Source organism: Carettochelys insculpta, chromosome 12, assembly GCF_033958435.1.
Source record: "Carettochelys insculpta isolate YL-2023 chromosome 12, ASM3395843v1, whole genome shotgun sequence".
Classification (NCBI taxonomy): domain Eukaryota; kingdom Metazoa; phylum Chordata; order Testudines; family Carettochelyidae; genus Carettochelys; species Carettochelys insculpta.
The window spans coordinates 44,510,069-44,529,719 of NC_134148.1; the positions used below are offsets into that span (position 1 = coordinate 44,510,069).

Sequence of the window (19,651 nt, forward strand, 5' to 3'; positions counted from 1 at the left end):
TGGTTAATCCAGATGTAAGCTACTAATAAAGGGAAGCTGTAACTGGAATAGACTACATGGCTCATGGAAACAGATGTTAGATATTTGCTACCCACAGGCATGCCATAGATTAATTGCTGTTCCAAAAATATTAGTCAGTTTTTGTTTAATATAGTAATATAAAATGGTTAGATGAAAAATGCCAAATTTCTCCTTCCTTGCTGCATTCATTCTGTAAACTATCTAGAAATCAGATATTTGAACTTGAATGTAAGAATTTTTCTAGGAAGAACTTAAATTAAGAGAGGCAGATTTTTAACCACGGTTCCCTATGAAGAAGATTTGCCCTTCATTTGGGAAAGCTTACTGTTTTTGGGGGTTATGTAACTTTTTTTAAGTGATAAAAAGTGATAAAGCTTTTCAAAGTATGTTTGTTTAAATACAGGACATATTTTTCAAAAGTGCCTGTATTAAGAGTCTAACTGTAATTTTCAAAAGTGATGGAGGCACACAGAGGAATTTACCTAAGCACTTTTGAAAATTTCCTTCAGTGTGGAAACGGGTCCTCAGTAATATTATTTTAAATTTTTAAAATAGCTGAAAAGCTAACAAAGTTGGTGGATGGTGATAAAACAGCAGCAGCAGAACTGCTTATCTCCTTGGAAGAAGCTTTTTGGGATAAAATTGAACATCAAGAAATAAAAAAGTGAGTGAACTTCACTTCTAACGTTCTTCATAGTGGTCAACTGATACAAAGCACTGAATTTTACACTCTTTGTGGTCAGACATTACCCCATGTCATAGAGATAGCTACTTTGCCTGGCAAGTGCAGTAAACATAAACTGTGTGGAAACATGTGTTGCTCATGTTGGAGGTAAGAAATAAGTCCTCTTTATATATCTAATACATTAGGCCTCTGTCTGCATGCAACATAGGGAAGGGAAGTTAATGCATAGTGTTGCTTAGTAACAGAGAGTAAGCCGTGCTAGTCTATACACTATCAAAACAAAAAGCAGTCAAGTAGCACTTTAAAGACTAGCAAAATAGTTTATTAGGTGAGCTTTCGTGGGACAGATCCACCTCTTCAGACCAGTCAACACTATGCATTAACTTCCCTTCCCTATGTTGCATGCAAAGACCTGTCGGGAATTCCTTGTAAAGGCAAAACTGTTGTGAAAACTGGGAATTTGGATGGGCAAAGAATGTAGGGGTAGGCCCCCTCGATTCAGTCTGATCCATTCCTTGCTGAAATTTCAGGAAAAACACCTTGTTTCCTTACAATTTGGAAGACCTGCCTGCTTTTGTTCGTTTAATACATGAAGATGAAAGGACAGTTACTACTTAAATAGTTGAAAATGGGCTTTTTTTTAAAGTAAATTCTTTTTCTATACAGAACATCCAGTGACACTAGAAGACAGTGGTCTTTGGTCATGCAGTTCTGTAAGCTCCATGACATCAAACTGAGCACATCTTACCTAAAGGAATGTGCTCGATCCAATGACTGGCTGCAGTTTATCATCCAGACCCAGATGTACAGCTACCAACTAGATGAGGTGAGCTGCTGTGTAAAATTTAAAAACGATGAGATGTTCTAAACAACAAGCATTATTAATGGGGAGGGGGGAATGGTTTAGAGGTTAGAGCATTGGCCTTGGCCTTGTAAACCCAGGGTTGTGAGTTCAATCTTTGGCTATGTGTACACTAGAGAGTTTTGTTGACAAAACTTAAGGGTCCACATTAGAAATGCATTGTGTTGACAGTATGTTGATAGGACACGGCACTTTTGTTAACAGCATTCTGCCGTGCCCCCATGATGTTAGAAATTGATTCAGGCTCTTAAACTGCCTATGAGTCTTCACATCATTTCTTTTTGTTTTACAATCACATTTCTGTGCTTTTAGCACAATATTTTTCTTTGTCCTGTCTCGTGCTGTGTTAAAAGCTGACATGAAATATGGCAGCTGGCTCTACAGCTGAGATTGTGTATAGTCTTCACAATGTGCTGTCAAATGTACAGGAACAAATTTGGTTAAATAGATGTTTTTCTTCTAGTCTTTTAATTATATTAACATGCGGAGTTAATGTCTGTCAGTAGTAGGTACAGTTGAGCATCAGAGTTATGCATTGACCAGTCAACCACACACTCCATTGGGAACCAGAAGTACGCAATCAGGCAGCTGCAGAGACAAATAAATAGATAAAAGCAAGTGGTGTGCAGAACTCTGTTAAACGTAAGCTACTTTAAAAAGGGGAAAGCTTTAAAAATTAAGAAATTAAGGAGACTGTTTCTGTGCTTGTTTCACTTGAAGTAAGATGGTTAAAATTAGCATTCTTATGCTTAGGAAAGTTTCAAATTTGTATTAAGTCAATGTTTTGTTGTAAACCTTGGAAAGAACAACGTTTTATTCAGAGTTTTGAACATTTCAGAGTTGGAACAATCTCCATTCCCAAGGCTAGGTTCTACGTAAGTGACATTTTTGAGTGTCCTTTGAGGTGATCATGATGCAGGAATACCTGTCAAAATGAGACTTAATTGGGTGTGTTACATTGAAGTAGCCAGCAGAGAGTCTACACACATTATTCCCTTACTTCAACGTGAACTTCGAAGTAGGGAGCCCAACTTCGAAGTCCTTACTCCATTTCCGGGAAGTGCCCTACTTTGAAGTTTAACTTTCAAGTAGGGTGTGTGTAGATGCTCTACTTTGAAGTTATTTTTGTAGTGTAGACACAGCCAATTATGTTGTAGTTTTACTTAGGGGTATGGTATGTTCATCTTGGAATTTTTTAGGTTTAGTTCATTCTTAAAAATTAAATGCTTGTTACTAATTCTGTGTTGGATTCCGTATTGGAACCTGCTAACTGGTAGAGATAAAGAGGTCAGTTTCCCCAGCAATTCAAAAGGGCCCACACAACAGTCTCATTGGTGTTAATAAAATAAATATTTTGTTTTGCGAATGATTAGTTAATGGTGTTGTGGGGGTGAAAGTATGTATGTTTTGGGAGAGCATCTTAAGCTTTCTGCTTCCATTTGTAGCAATATATTCTGATGCAGGAAAAGTCTTGTACAAATACGTGAGCAGTCATTAAATGAGACCTAGAAAAAGTCGAGATTAGAATTTGTTTTTGTTAAGCTAAAGAGCTTCTCTAGAAGACAGTCTCCCTTCTAAGAAACAGATGTGAACCCCACATACACTAACTACGGTATAGTTTAAAATAAAATCCAAGTTTTGAAATATGTACACATACCTAATTTTACTTTCATTTGTACAGTCAGCATAGTAATGGGTGAGGTTAAAGGGATATAGCCTGAATAATTATTAGATGCAGAAGATGCATACTTACAGTAGAATTTTTACCCATTCTACATGATGTACATTCTGCAGTGTTGCTGTAGCAGCCCACGTGTAATAAGAACTATCGTAGGTAACTTCCATTGAAATTGATGAGATGAGAACACATCTGGCACAATGAGCCTGTAAAGCAGGGCAGGAGCTTAGCTCTGTTCCTCCTCCCCCATGCAGCTGGGAGCTTTCTCAAAGCCATGCTACCAAAGGACCAGCTGTTGCTGTCAACTACCACCTGAATGGTAAAGCTCTGCACATTAATTTATTTATTAAAGAAGTTGTTGTAAATAGGACTATTGGTGACTTTAAAAAATATCACTGGTACTCAGACCGTACTTAAAGGTCAAAAGGTCAAATTTCAGCACTCTGTCTTGGAAAGGTGGCTGACCCCTGCTCTAAAGTATCTTTTCCCAAGTACCTGTAGTTGTCTTTTATACAAACAATCCTAGGCTGGAATTTTCAAAGACATCTAAGAGAGCTAAGTTCTCAAATCCTGTTGCTAGTAGGGAGCTTAATCTAGCCTTTTTCGAAAATCCCACCTGAATGTCTTCAAAATAGAAAAAAATGTCAGTATGCCGTCACCTGCAAATAAACCCAGGAAACAACTTACTGAAAAATTCCTTTCCATAATATACCATCAATGCCAGAGATGGCACTGGGGCTGAAAGCATGTTTTATGTAACTATCCCTGCAACAAACCCTGTTGCCGACTCCGTCCACGTATCTTTGTACAGAACACCGTCACACGACCTAACCACATCAGCCACACCAACAGGAGCTCGTACACCTACACATCCACTAATGTGGTATGTGCCAGCATTGTCCTTCTTCCACGTACATTGGACAAACCGCAAGGTATTTGCACTACAGGATGAATGAACATAAATTTGACATCAGGAATTGGAATACACACAAACCTACAAGGGAACACTTTACCCTCCCTGGATATTCAGTAATGGATTTATAAGTAGGCAGTCTTCTATAAAAGAATTTTACTGCAAAATTACAGAGGGAGACATCTAAATAGGAATTCATTTGCAAATTTGACACATTTAAATTAGGCTTTAACAGAGATCTTTACTATCTTATGCATTACAAGGACAATTTTGCCACCTTTTATGTTCTCAGGAATGGGACACACTCTACTTAACTTGCTTCATCTGTTGATCCTACAACCGTCATCCACTTTTTTCCCTTCCTTTCTTTCCCCGTCCCCTGCTATGTACAGCCTAGATTATAAGGGTCTACTCCTACTCCAGTCATCTGAAGAAGTGTGTTTTACCCATGAAAGCTCATGACCTAATACATTTGTTAGTCTTCAAGGTGCAACAGGACTGCTTGTTGTTTGTGAAGCTACGGACTAACATGGCTACCTCTCTGAGACTACGTAGAGGAAGGAATCAATGTTTTGTGATAATGTATATTTCTAGAATACTTTCATTTGTAGACCTCTAGAAATATATCTTGTAAAGTCTGTTCACTAAAATGTCTTTTGTTTACCTTTACTTCATGTACACAATGGCTCCCCAGTATCACCTGCTGTCTGAAAGATTTCTGTTTATTGATGCCTTTGATTATCTTTTTCTAGATTGTTTCCATTCTTCAAGATTTCAGTCCCATTTTGCAAGATCATTTGATGCTAGCCTTTGAGAATTTGCAGCACTCTCATTCTGATTTAGGGAGTCATCACAACAACACTAGGCCACTCAAGACAGAGCACAAGCAGAATGAACTTACAAGTCATCTCTTTCAAATTCTGTTGTGCTGTCAAGAAAGTCCTAACCCTGTGTGCTACCTTTTGAGTGAAGGAATGAGGCACCATGCTCCCTTCTTGAGTGTTTTAGCAGCCTGCTGTCAGGTAAGATGTATTCAGAAGTGTTTCTGTTTTAGATGTGTGATGCAATACAAGGAAAAATCTACGATTTGGAAACTATATCACATACTTATTTGCCCTCTGATGTATATATGTTGTATACACAGTCTTCCCCGATTTATCAAATAACGCGATTTGTATGACACGTCATGGCACATTTCATGTGTTTGACAGCTCTCAAGCTAGATTACTAAGTGATCAGAGAATGTCTGTCTGTTTTTTGTGGGTTTTTTTTGTGTGTGTGTGTGCATTTTTTGTCCATTTGGCAGGATGCCAACATTATTCACTGTCTCTGTGTTTGGATAATTACCTCTGTGGATAATATGACTGCTGCTGAAGCAACAAACCATATTCAAGGCTCAGTAGAAGATCATGAGTGGGATCTTCATGATCTTTCCACCATCTGGAAGATGTTTTTAAGAAGGCAAAAAAGTAAAACTCTACTGACTGGTTTCCAGCTCTTTCTCAAGGTAATGAAATACCTCGGTATTTTTAGCTTATACTTTTTTCTGTATGGTTAGCTTTCCTGTATTAGAGATTCTCTTATTTGCGCAAAGGAGTTGTCTTTCAAGTTATTTGCTAGATAAGTGCTGTTTATAGTCCACTGTGCAATTGAGCCCTGTGGAAAAAAATTAGTCTTGGAAAATAAACAGTTACTACTTCTTCGAGTGATTGCTCATGTCCATTCCAAGTTGGGTGAACGCGGGCACACGCCTAGTTGCCGTAAGCTTTTTGCCCTAGCCAGTAGCCATAGGGTTGGTGCAGTGCCCCCTGGAGTTGTGCCGCACTCAGTTCCTTCTCTCTACACTGCTAGTCATTGGAGCTCTGCTTTTGTTGCTCAGTTCTTGAGCTAGTAGCCTATTGTAAATAGTTCTTGAAGAAACATAAATAGTTTTAGTACATGATAGTTAGTCTTAGTGTTTTAACTTATAGTTGAGGCAGGGTTTTCTGTCCCCCTGGCGCCTCAGGGCTTCAGAATGCCTGGCTCCGCAGGCTTTAAGACTTGTTCAGAATGCGGCAAATATATGCCCAAAAGTGACACCCATTCAGTCTGTTTGACTTGCTTGGGGGAAGGACACTTTTGTGTGATTGCAGTCTGATTTGTAATGCTTTTAAGCCCAGCACTTTGAAAGATAGGGTCCAATGCCTTAAAGTCCTCTTTATGGAGGCAGCTCTTAAGCATCAAGAGTCTCCAGCAGGAACAGAGAGGGGAGCCTCCTCAGTGCAAAGTGCACCGGCGCCATCAAGCATGGTGCCGCCTAAGGGTTTCCAGCACCGAGGCCAGGTGCAGGCATCGTCGACTTCTCAGCACCATAGGAATCAATCTCTTACGCCAGTGAAGAGGAGGAGGCATGAGAGGCATCACTCGCTGAAGTCGAAGTGGGGCAGCCTCAAGTCCCAGGCTCCAGTGTGCACGGATGAAGAGCAGGAGGCATGTCCATTGAAGCTGGCGCAGAGCAGGAGCCCACAGGCACTGGACTTGCCCTCAGTGCTGGAGATGTTTCAAGTGGCACCAGGACTTCTGCAGCTGATGCTGCCAAGTCCTTCTCCATCTATGGAGGACAGGTGCCATTGCACTGAAACAGTGCGATCAGGGCTCATGCATGTGACACTGGCGCCAACCCCTCCGCTCACGTTGATGCTGGCACCAACACCGCATTCAGTGCTGAGCACTCCGGTGCCAACCCAGCAAACTGTGGACCAGTTTCAGGTGCCGTATACGCTGGCATCATCCTCAGTGCGCGTGATGTTGGCTCCGACTCCAGTCGCCCCGCTGTGGTCATCCTGCTTCTGAATCGGTGTCAGTCAGTCACTCCTTTTACTTGAGCTGTGTACGGAGTGGGAGCTTGAGAAGGTCACGCTATAGCCGTGTAGGCACCATAGTTGTCGCTTGGATGATAAGGGTTGGCTGCCAGCTTTGCAGATAGCTGAGCAGTGGCTCTTCTGGACTCTGTGGGCATTTCACGAGGTGCAGGGCCAGGCTGTTACAATGTCTTTCAGGGTGCCAGGGGCCCCGCCAATCCCACGCCTGGCACCGCTGGCGTCACTGGGTGACCCACCACCAAAACAAATACAGGAAGCAGCAATCATTGTGGAACTGCCTATGTCTGTTCCGTCGGCATTGACCTCGGCACCATCATCAGCACCATTGCAGTAGGACTGGACCCCTTCAATGTTGGTGCCATTTGTAATTATACCTCTGGTGCCGATGGGGCAGGCAACAGCCAAGGCCCCGGCAACAACTCAAGCTCAGGGAATGGTAATGGCGCTGTTTGTGCCACCTGTGGCAGGGTTTTCTGACCAGCCAGTGTCTCTATGCCATCTCTGCCTACGGTACCCGCCCCCCCCCCCGCCCAGGTTGCCCATAATTTCCATGGGGGGCCACCTGCCTAAACAGATCACTACCACCCTTCCCCTCCAAATGAAGGCACAAGCACTATCATCATCTTCCTCCCTGGATGAGGCGGTGGCAGACTCATTGGCCTCACTTGCATTGGAGGATGGCAGGGCTTTTCAACAGCTCCTCAGGAGAGTGGTGCAAAACTTGGGGGTGTAAGCAGAGGAGGTACGGGATGAAATGGACATTGTCATGGACATTTTGTCCTCTGCAGGCCCCAGCAGGGTGTATCTGCCCGTAAACAAAGCAATTGCCACTACGGCTAAAACAGTTTGGCAGACCCCTGGTCATGCCCTTTCTACGGCCCATAGGAATGAGATGGTACTTTGTCCCATCCCAAGGCAAAGAACATTTGTTCATGCACCCCGCAGCCTGACTCCCAGGTAGTGGATGCTGCTAACCATAGAGATCGCCAAGGGTTCCAGGCTTCCTCCCCGAAAAACAGAAATGCAAAACACTTGGACCTCTATGGGAGGAAGGTCTATTCAACGGGAGGGTTGCAATGAAGAATTGCTAACCAGCAGGCTCTGGCTAGCAGGTATGCCTATAATACAGTCAGCACACTGTCTAGGTTCTCTGAGATGGTGCCACCCAAAGCCAAGCAGGACTTCACAGCCGTGGTGGAGGAGAAGAAACTGATTTCAAGGGTGGCCCTGCAGGCACCACTGGATGCTGCGGATGCTGCCACGAGGTTTATGGCCTCTGGAGTGGCAATGCGCAGGGAGCTTGGTTGCAGGTTTCCGGCCTGCCTCTTGAGGTCCAGCAGATGATCCAGAACCTCCCGTTTGATGGCCCTACCCTATTTTCAGATGAGACAGATAAGGCTGCATAATCTGAAAGACTCAGGGGTCACCCTCTGCTCCTTGGGTCTGCGTACACCTGCCAACCAACGCATGCATTTTAATGCCTTCCTCAGCAAAGACAGTTTCCACAGCCACAAAGTGTTGGCAGTAGAAATTAGAATAGGATGGGCAGGCACTGTTCAGGCCAACAGCCTCAAGGCCACCAAAAGGACCTGCAGGGACACAAGCCTCAGTTTTGATGGCATGGTTGGGAGCATTGAGTCAATCTCACCCACTCCAGAATCCCCACTTTTTTTTTTTTTTTTGTTCTGCCTATCCCCCTTTTTAGCATATGTGGTGCAGCATCACCACAGAGGGGTGGGTCCGGTACATGGTAGAGAGAGGATATTCTATTCAGTTCTCTTCATACCCCCCCTTACAAACCCTCTTCCCTGTCCCTCTTCAGGGACCCCTCTCAGGAGATCCTGTTACGGCAGGAATTGTAATCCCTCCTGGGTTCTAGGGCCATAGAAGAAGTTTCTTCCAAGTTCAGGGGAAAGGGTTTTATTCCTGGTATTTCCTGATTCCAAAACCAAAGGTGGGGCTTGAGACCCATCCTGGACTTGAGGTCTCAACGAGTTCATGAAAAGATAAAATTTTGTATGATGTCCCTGGGTCTCATGCTCCCGATGCTTGAGTGGGGTGATTGATTCATGGCTATTGACGTACAAGATGACTATTTCCATATTTCACAGGAGGCTTCTCAAGTTCATGGCAGAGAACCATTATCAGTTTACAGTCCTGCCTTTCGGTTTGTCTGTGGCCCCAAGGGTCTTCACCAAATGCATGGTGGTAGTAGCAGCGCACCTATACAGGCAAGGGGTGAAGCTGTTCCCGTACCTTGACAACTAGCTAGTGAAGGGTTGTTCCAGGGAGCAGGTGATTCATCATGTACAGTTGATCCATCAAAGCTTTGTAAGCTTCAGTTTCTTGATCAACGAGGTAAAGTCGGCATTGGTCCCCTCTCAGTCAATAGAGTTTGTAGGGGCATGACTGGATGCCAGGTGTGCCAGTGCATTCCTGCTGGATAACAGGTTCAGATCCATGGTGGCCATCATCTGAGACATCCTGGCAGTTTTCACCACAATGGCCAGATGCTGCCTGTGTTTGCTGGGTCACATGGCAGTGTGCACCTTCGTGGTACAGCACGCCAGGTTAAGGATGCGCCCTCTACAGTGATGGCTGTCATCAGTGTGTTGCCCTGTAAGAGACAGTTTAGATTTGGTGGTTATGGTGCTGAAATGGACTTTGTCGACCCTTCACTGGTGTTTGGACGAGGGGGTCGTCCTCACAGGAGTCCCGTTTGCCCCTTAGCAGCCCTCACTTTCTCTAATGATGGATGCTTCAGGCCGGGGGTGGGGAGCACACATGGGTCAGCTACAAACTCAGGCTCTTTGGAGTGTGTCAAACCTTTGGCTCCACATAAACATGAGGGAGCTCAAGGCCATCAGGCTAGCGTGTGTGATTTTCAACAAATGGGGGTGCATGCTCCTCTCTCCTGCGTCATGAGACCGTGGTTCTCTGGGGCTTCTGCACAGCACAATATCATGCTGCAGGCCCTTAACCTGCCAGAAGTGGCACAATTCACTGGCTGACGAACTCAGCAGGTCCTTTATGGATTATGCATTGTCTCTCCACGCAGAGGTCATTCTTTCTGTTCTCCAGAGGTGGGGGTACCTCAGGTGGACCTGTTCGCCTCCCACCTCAATGCAAATGCAGGACGTTTTGCTCCTACTGCAATCAGAGCCCAGGGTCCCCTGCTCAGGCAGGCTGATGTGTGCGTTGCCTCCGATTCCGCTAGGTCACAGGGTCCTCCTCAAGGTTCACTCAAAAGGGGCATTGATCATCTTGTTGGCACCGGCATGGGACAGTCAGCACAGGTACTCGACTCTCCTGCACCTGTCGATCCGAAAGCCAATGAAGTTGCCGATCCAGTTGGACCTGCTGACACAGCAAGAGTGGAGACTGCAACATCCCAGTCTCCAGTCACTGCACCTCAGAGCGTGGATGTTCCATGGCTGAGGGACCAGGAGCTGACCTGTTTGGATCCCCGAAATGAACTACTGTTAAGTAGTAGAAAACCCTCCACGAGGGTGACTTATTTGGCTAAGTGGAAAAGGTTTTTGGTGTGGGTATATCACGGAGGTCTGTCCACCTCACAAGCCCCCGTCCCGTTGGTTTTAGATTACCTGTGGAATCTGGTACAGGAGGGCTTGTCCCTCCTCTTGGTTAGCGTGCACTTACCTGCTATCTCAGCCTTTCACCCAGGTCATGGAGTGTCTTCTGTGTTCTCTGACCACATAGTCAAAAGGTTTCTGAAAGGTTTAGAAAAAATCACGCTCCAGAATCAAGAATCGGGCACCACTGCCCCCATGGGATCTCAGTTTGGTGTTAGCCAAGCTTATGGGCACCCCCTTTGAACCCCTGACTACCTGCTCCCTGCTGTTTGAGTTACAGAACAGCATTTTTGGTGACAATCACCTCAGCCAGGAGGGTATCTGAGCTGAGGGCACTTTCAGTGGACCCCTTGTACAGTGTTTCACAGGGATAAGGTTAGGCTGAGACCTCACCTTGCATTGTTGCCTAAGATGGTCTCTGCGTTTCATGTTAACTAAGGCATTTCCTTATCAGTATTTTACCCAACTCCCCATGCCTCCCCGAGGAAGCAATGTTTACATACCTTGGATGTTAGAAGGGTGCTGGCCTTCTGTATTGATAGGACTAGGCCATTTAGAAGAACTCAGCAACTCTTTGTGGCAATAACTGATAGGATGAATGGCCTTCCTTTCTCCTCCCAGTGGATTTTCTCCTGTACAGTGATGTGCATCAAGGAGTATTACAAGCCTGCTTGGATGCCTCCCAATCTGGTTAGGGTGCACTCCACAAGAGCGCAGGCATCGTCTGTGATGTATTTGGCACAGGTGCCTATCCAGGACATCTGTAGGGCTGCTGGTCCTCAATTCATATGTTTACAGCACATTACGCTTTGACGCAGCATGCACAGGAAGATGCTGCGATGGGCAGGGCTGTCCTGCAGTCTCTTTGGGGCCCTGACCCCACCACCTAGGCATTGGCTTGTAATCACCCAACTTGGAGTGCACATGAGCAATCACTTGAAGAGGAGACAGTTACCTGTTCTGTAACTGGTGTTCTTCGAGATGTGTTGTTCGCGTCTGTTCTACAACCCTCCCTCCTTCCCCACCGTCAAAGTAGCTTACAAGAAGGAACTGAGTGGTTGGGCGGGAGGGAGGTGTCAGGCAGTGCATATATTGGTCGCCATATTGGCACCATGCCAGGGGACACTGCACCAACCCTGTGGCTACTGGCTAGGGCAAAAATCTTCCGGTGACTGGGTGTGCGCCTGCGGGCACCCAACTTGGAATGGACATGAGCAACATATCTGAACACCAGTTATAGAGCAGAAAACTTATCTTTTACAAATAATTTGTCAAGTTTATATATCTTTTTGTAAACAAACCTAGACCGTTGTTCTTGTGCTTATAGATACAAACTTTCCATTTATTAGTAAAATGTATCTTTAGCGGTGTTTTTAAAAGCTTATTGTTTATCTTTTAAGGATTCCCCTTTATTACATATGCTCGAGATGTATGAACTGTGCATGGACTACAAAAAATACAGTGAAGCCAAAACTAAATTCCACAACTTCCAGACAAGTCTTGCAAATGTAAGCTGATGTTTTGTATATGTCTTTGCCTAGATGTCATTGTGTTATAGTTTGATGTTTATTGATGCCATAGGCTGGAACAAAGAAAAGGAGTTTGGCTAACATTACTGAGGAGATGAATTTGGAATAATGGTTCACAGACACTTCCACCATCATTTCCACTTCATGGAAAACCTGAATTTTGGAGGGAAAAAGGAACTAGTTGCTTGAACAAACAACATGCATTTTTACATCACTACATTTTAATTATTTAGGGCTGGATTGTGATACCTGAATTCACAAGAAGTTGTATCTTGCTCCTGGAGTAATACTGTTGATGTCATTGGGATTATATGATGGTTCCTTGGGTACCCTTATTATCCTCCTGCCTCCAGTAAGGAGGTGACCTACTTGTCCTTAACTGGATGTCATCTCTCTGAGACCTCCAGCCTGTTAATCACCCCAGCAGTCTGGTCTGAATTACGTCAAGCCTTATTTTGCCTTGCAGATTCACAGTAGCGCATTCTCATTCATACCAAGTCTGCTGTCCCCAAAAGAATGGTACACATCCCTGCTTGAGTTATTTAATTTAGGATCAGTTCCTTGAACAATACCACAGCGCCGAGAAACGTTTATAGTGAAAATGATCATAAGTTTATTATCAAGAATCAAGATTTTAGAGATAAGTAAGGATAATGGAAACAGAACGGCTACATGTAAAACCAAATCATAGCATAATTCCTGGAGCTTAATTTTAACATCTGACTTTTCATCTTAATACATTAATCTCAATCAGAATATTCTTTGCAGCATTTCGGCCAAGCCTGGCTGAGATCCCATTTTCCCTAATTTAATTGCCCTGTCTGATTACTTCCTAGGTGCAGGATAAAGGTGTGTTTTGCTCCTCTTCCACTTAACATTCCCCCAAATTCAGGTCAGTACTTCAGTCATAGATTACAAGTACTAGAAGGAATCTTGAGAGATCATTAAATTCAGTCCCCTTCCCTCACTGTAGGACCAAACAGCATCTAGATCATCCCCAACAGATGTTGGTCCAATTTGCTCTTAAATATCTCCAATGGTGGAGATTCCTCAAACTCTCTAGGCAATTTAGTCCAGTGTTTAACCACCCTGCCAGTTAACTTTTTCCTATGACCAGCCTAAATTTTCCTTGCTCCAAGTTTAAACCCATTGTTTTTTTTGTTCTTGTCAGGGTTAACCCTACCCCCTGCCCAATTTATTCTCTGGTGTGCTGCCTTCCTTCTGGTTTCCCATCCCCCACTGACTTTATGTAAAATGACTTTCCACTACATTAGTTTGCAATGTGTAACTTACATGAAGACTGATGGAGACAGGTGAATAAATATCCCGGTGAATAAACATCCATTATTTGGCAGAAATCTGTTTGTCAAGTCTGCATACAGATTTTAGGAACACACTTTTTTTTTAAACATACATACACAACTCCTTACATAGTATTGGTTCATGCAGTGATTTTTTTTTTTTTAATCACCAGTTTGACTGTGGCTTTTATTTAAGACCTCATTTTTAAACCTTGGAGAACTAGAATGTACACGTCAGGATATTCTTATAACGCCCGCGGCCAGTTGTCAGTGAAGGGTTCTTAGGATCTCGGATTCCTTATAGCATAAGGTACTATTTGTGGGGAATAATGGCATCACAGTGTCTGGGCCTTATTAAATAACGTTAATTCTGATATGTAAGTGAAGATGATAGTGCTGAGAGCTAGCAGCTTTCAGAGAAAATCTTCCTGGGCTAAACAGTTGCTTTTGAATATATTGAGGGCTTACTGAAGGATGGAAGTTTTCAAAAGTGGCTGCAACATCATCTTGGTGCCAGCAGTCTAAGACCACATTGACTTATTAGCCAAGTTAGATCTAAGCAATCTCTGTAGGGTCGCGATTCAGTAATTGGTGTCCCTGACACTGGAGCACATCTATAATGGTGAACATATGATCACGTGCTTTGCTAGAGCAGGAACTACCTGGGGAAGGAATTTTGGCACAAAAAGTTGCTGAGACTCAAATTCATAGATGATATATTGTGAGTTGTGTCTTTACTTGTTTTCTTTACCTTTTTCAAAGCTAGCCATATAAGAGTTATGTCTCCTCTCTCCTCCATATCTTTGTTCTTCCAGTTTCCCTAGTAACTGGCATTTCATTTTCTTATTTTTGGTTGTTTTCCTCCTTGTGCCTCAAGTCAAGACCAGAGCAGTTTCCTTTTCCTATTCAGAGCATCATGCTGTACCCATGGGGTAGGTGTGTATGTAAAGCAGATGGCCTATATAAGGGCTACTAGTTTCTAATGGAGTTTTCTCCTTCTCTCTCGCCTGTGAACTTTCCAGCATTTTGTCTGCTCAGTTAATACAGGTTTTAATGGGAAATTATCAGAAACATAGTCTATAAGCCAGGACAGTAAAGTGCTTCTTGACTAAAATCAGGATATTGGTGATGGAGCAACACATCATTTAGAGCTTTATATTGTGTTATAGAATTGGTATTATCTAGTTTTCAGCGTGCTCTTATCTGACTACAAACAAGTTTGTATGAATATACACTGCAAAATACACTTATAAGAAATGTATAAATCCTTTTTATTTAAACAGCTTAAAATTGCAGATAAATCAACACCTTCAATAATACCAGTACAATGGCAGGAATCACAGGCATTATTTCTTCTTGAATTGATGATGCAGCAATGTAGAACACAGTATGAATTAGGAAAACTTTTACAGCTCTTTGCAGATGTAGACAAACTTCTACCTGATGGTAAGGACACTGTTGTTTTTTTCTTTCCTATTAGTTGGTCTTATTGCTTTAACATCTTTAAAATATATTGGAATGATTTGAAAAACTAGCTCTGTGAGAAGTGTACTTTCAAGATTAATAGGGCTTTGTAGAGGATCACAGGTCAGAGCCTTGATCCTGTCCAGGGTCAGCGGGGGGCTACCCACCTCACCACGAGCACTCAGAACAGGTTAACAGTCCAGGCCAAGTCCTGCTTCAGGCGGGGCAGCAAAAATTCCTGAGGCTCTGGCCTAGGTTCAGGTTCAGCAAACAATATGACTCATCCTTAGCAGAGGGCAGGTAAGTTAACCATTCCAGTGGTTGGGCCTATATTTAGGCCAAGCCAACAGTCAGTGAGCCTAGGCCCTACTTCAGGGTGGGGCAGCTCTCAGTTGGGTTTCCTATCTCTGATGGAGAGCTGACCATATTTTGCTGGGAATGGGGAAAGACTGCTATCCACAGACGGGGCATGAGGGGCACAGGCCCAGCCACTTCACTGCATTCCAGCCCAACACCCTAGATTGGCTTGCCCTTGGTCATTGGAGACACTGATTGCAACACGCTGACTAATTCACTAGCAATGCTTCAGCCAAACTTAGGTCAGCTATCCCTGGGCTACTTTCCTAGACCCGCTCTGGGCATACCTGGCTTGGTGGCAGGTCCTCTGGGTCTTTGGGGAACAGAACCTCTGGCAGGGTTTGCAGTTCCTTTGGGTCTGGGGTTGTAAAGGGTCCTGGCCAACCCTCCACTCCCTGGAGGTGTGTGCTAGCTGCCTACTTTGAGAGCTCAGGGAACAATGTCTGGTTCCTTCAGTGGTTGGGGCCCAATTGAGCTCTCAGATCTAGCCTTTATATTTCTGGTCCTGCCCCTTGGCTTTCTGAGGGTGGGTTGTGGTGGGATTGTCCACCAGGGTACACTGGGGTGTCCTTCCCCTTCTGGGTCAGAGGGCAGCCAACCTGCCTTGTTACAGGCTGTCTAGTGATTAAAAAGTTTAATCATGATTAATCACACTATTAAGAAAACCATTTATTTAATTATTTTGGGTGTTTTTTCTACAATTTCATACATTTTTATTTCAATTACAGCACAGAATACAAAGCATAGAGGGCTCACTGTAAAGTGTTTTTTAATTCACCTAGTACAAGTTCAAGTTGAAACTCTCAAGTTTGGCATTCTTTTGTCCGACAACATCTGTAGTCCGGCATGATTTTAGTCAGTCAGACAACCACTTATCATGGGTGTGGCCAAGTTTCCCCTGGTCCCATAAAGCTTGTTTACAGCCATCAGTCCTGACTTTCTGTATTCAGTACTATAATTTAGCTGCAATTTACCCCAGATGTCTTTTAAGGCTGCATCTATAGTATGAGATAAAATTGAATTTAAAGGAGTTAGTTCGACATTAGAACGTCGCTGTTTTCACTGTATATACTATTAGCTTGATTTTATTGAGCTGTAGTATCGACAACAAAGTGTTGACATTATGGGATGGGTATAGCATTCATTTCAAATTTAAAACATCGAATAAAGACTAGGGTGGAAGCACCATATCGTGAAATCGAATTTAGTAGCCTCCAGAAGTGGCTCATATGTATTCCACACAACTTAGGTGGTGGCCCTCCATGTATGGCCACTTCCTTTTCCGTTGCTCTCCATCCAGGTACTCAAAGAAGGTCAGAGGAAACCTGAGAATTTTTCATTGAATTTGAATTGGAATTCAGCAGTGCTCAGCCCTTCAAATATAAAGGGCACCTGTAGTGAAAAAATTGCTTTGCCCGTCACATTTCTCCACATAGGTAGGCATCTTATGCATAAGTAGCCATTGCATTGGTAGCCATCTACTGCAGTCATGAGCGCTCAGGGTGGTGATCTACTTAGTACTTGTCAGGGTTGCAAGAGAGCCCCAACATGAACCCACCAGGAGATTCTGGATCTTCTTGTGATTTGGTGAGACCAATGGGTGGCAAAGAGATTTCAGGTGGCCAAGAGAAATGTGGCAATCATGATCAGATGTTGCGTGAGGTGACCGTCTGAGGTTACTGCTGGGACTCTATGCAATGCTGGATGAAGGTGAAAACTCCGGCAGGCCTCATCAAAGAGTCTGGGAAGCCAACCAGCGGTTGGGGCAGCTTTACAGACCTACTGCTGTTACCAACAACTGTACGTGCTTAAGGGGACTGACTCCTCCATCGAGTCCAGGCCTAATTACCACACTTATGGAGGCCCTGGTATGTGATTCGGGGTGAGCCCAGAGGAGCTGGGTGCCCCAGAGGAAGAGGGTAATGGAGAGGAGGAACGGGGCAATGAGCCGGGGATTGAGGAATTTGTTCCTGACAGCCCAGAGCTCTTCACCATAGACTTGGCACTGGTCCCATCCATGCCAGTCCCCTCCACTGCAGTCTCCGAGCCCCTTGGACCAAGCTGTTCGGGTGAGTATTTATTTTGCATAATAGAAGTGGGTTGTAAGTGGGTAGGTGTAGGTGTAGAGTTGGGTATGGGTACAATTTTACTGTAGTTCTGTACCCCTCAGATCAGTGTGTTTAATGTTTCTTGGGATGGAGTGCTTCTCCTTTTTGGAGATCTCCTCGAAGGCCTCATCCAGGCACTCTTGTATTTTTTTTCGTGAAGTTCTTGGGCAGGCCTTAGCTGTTGCAGCTTCCTTGGTAGCACACCTTGCCGTGCTAGGCAACCAGATAGCAATCTGGTATCATGGTGCCACACAGCATTTTAGCAGATTTTCCAGGCATTTGGTCACACAGCAGGAGCAGGTGTTCTTTCTCCATATCTGTTAGTTTTAGGAGGATGATGTGCTTTTGTAGGTTGCCAAAGAAGACAGGAATTTCCATCTGATTTATTTTCCCGTGCTTCCTGCCCTTTTATATTTCCCTGCAGCAGAGGCAAGCACTCTGTTCCCCATCACCCAGCGCAGTTCGTGCACTCTGCGGGGCTTCTCCCCTCCCATGTCCCTTTCCACTCAGCATTTCTCTGTATTTTTCAGGATTCCAATGCACCAGGCTGCTGCTGGTTATCTGTGGGATGTCTGCCCCTGCATGTCCCTTTCCACACATTATTTCTTTTTACTTTACAGGAATTCCCCATGCCATGTGGCTGCTGGGTTCTCCAGGATGGAGACCCCTACCCGATGTCCCTTTCCACCCAGCATTTCTTTTTATTTTTCAGGAATCCCTGGTGCCCCGTGGCTGCCATGCTCTGATGGGCGTCTCCCCTTTCCACCAGGATTTCTTTTGATTTTTTTTTTATTGCACTTTTAAATTTCTTTTTATTTTACATGGACTCCCCCCACTCACACACACACACACTGCTGTCCGTGCAGCTGTAGTCAAACTCTTCCCCAACATCCCCTCTACGTGGCTTGCTCACTGGGGAGGATTGCTCCAGAATGGCTGAAAAATTGTTTCCCCTTCCCCGGAAAAGCAGACAATTGCTTAGAGCTTACCATGTCTGCAAAGAAATGTGCTGGATAGGTGATGGCAACTGAAGTATTTGAAATGCATGCTTACTATCCCATCCTTAATAAGCCTTTAGCATCCTTCAGAAAAGAAACTTTCCACACAGAGACCCATTCATTCCATCTGAAAGCACATTATGTGAATTGTATCTTAATTTTGACCTTCACTTTCCAGATGCAATGCGCAGCAGAGGAGGGAGGAACCAAATGAGAAAGAGGTGCAGAAAGGATTTTAACCTGCTGCACATGAGCGGAATGAAGCAGAACACGCTAAGTAAACAAAGGACACTGCTCATTGGCCACAGAGCACAACTCAGTGGCATCAGAGCCAGACTGAGTTGCAGCAGAGAATGCTAGACTTCCAGCAGCAGCGAGCGGCAAAGTAGAGAGAGGCTGCGGCAAAGCTCATAGCGGCAGTTACGGACCAAACGGAGGTCCTGCATTCCCTGCTGCGTGTGCTTCTTTTCTCTGCCATTTAAGCCTCCTCTCTGCCCAAAATAAAATCATTCCTGGGAGCTTGGTGTGATTTTTGTGGTGTGCAGGAGCGGTAGGGAGCACAAATCATCATGAGGGTTGATGAAGGGCTGAAGGCACAGCTGCCTGCTGATAACTCCCAGGTCTGGTGTGGACGCTCGTCACAGGGAACCAGAGTGGGTTGGGGGAGGGCTGAAGGCACAGCAGTCCACCGATACTCCCAGGTCCACAGCAGATGCGCGGCTGACGGAACTAGGCATTCTGCAACTTAACCTCCTGCCACCAAGTGAAAGCATTCATATATTAAGACACGGTATGATTTATTGGCAGTAAGTCAGAGAATACATTGGTAGGATGTGTGTTACAGAGCGTTCATGAAGCTATATTTTAAAGAGTCCCTTATTGCTGCTGCCTCAGCATGGTTACTGGTGGATGACTGTGTGAGCCCTGTCTATGGCCTCAGCTTCGGAATTCCAGATTGACAGGAAAGTCTCCTGCCTGGATTCATAAATGTTGTGTAAAATGGCACATGCTGTAATCATGGTGGGGGCATTTTTTCAGAAAGGTCCAACCGGGTTAATAAGCACCTAAACCTTGCTTTTAAATGATCAGCGATGCATTCAACCACCATTCTGCACCTCCTGAGTCTGTGATTGGAGTTTTCCTTGCTAGGGTCCAGGGCTCCTGTGTAGGGCTTCATAAGGCAATAGAGCAGAAGGTAAGCAGGGTCGCTCAATATAACAATAGGCATCTCCATGTCGCCAGTCGTGATTTGCTGCTCTGGGAAAACATCGCATCTAGGAG

At 44.4% G+C, this 19,651-nt stretch overlaps 1 protein-coding gene across 1 annotated transcript in view; it reads left to right on the top strand.

Annotated features, from left to right (window-relative positions):
* SPG11 (SPG11 vesicle trafficking associated, spatacsin) overlaps positions 1-19,651 on the top strand; it is an 83,010-nt gene that overhangs the window by 37,482 nt on the left and 25,877 nt on the right. The window contains exons 23-28 of the mRNA XM_075007162.1: positions 577-685; positions 1,373-1,532; positions 4,912-5,181; positions 5,466-5,666; positions 12,014-12,121; positions 14,727-14,889. Of these exons, the coding sequence (XP_074863263.1) occupies positions 577-685; positions 1,373-1,532; positions 4,912-5,181; positions 5,466-5,666; positions 12,014-12,121; positions 14,727-14,889 (1,011 nt within the window). The remainder of the gene's footprint in view (positions 1-576; positions 686-1,372; positions 1,533-4,911; positions 5,182-5,465; positions 5,667-12,013; positions 12,122-14,726; positions 14,890-19,651) is intronic.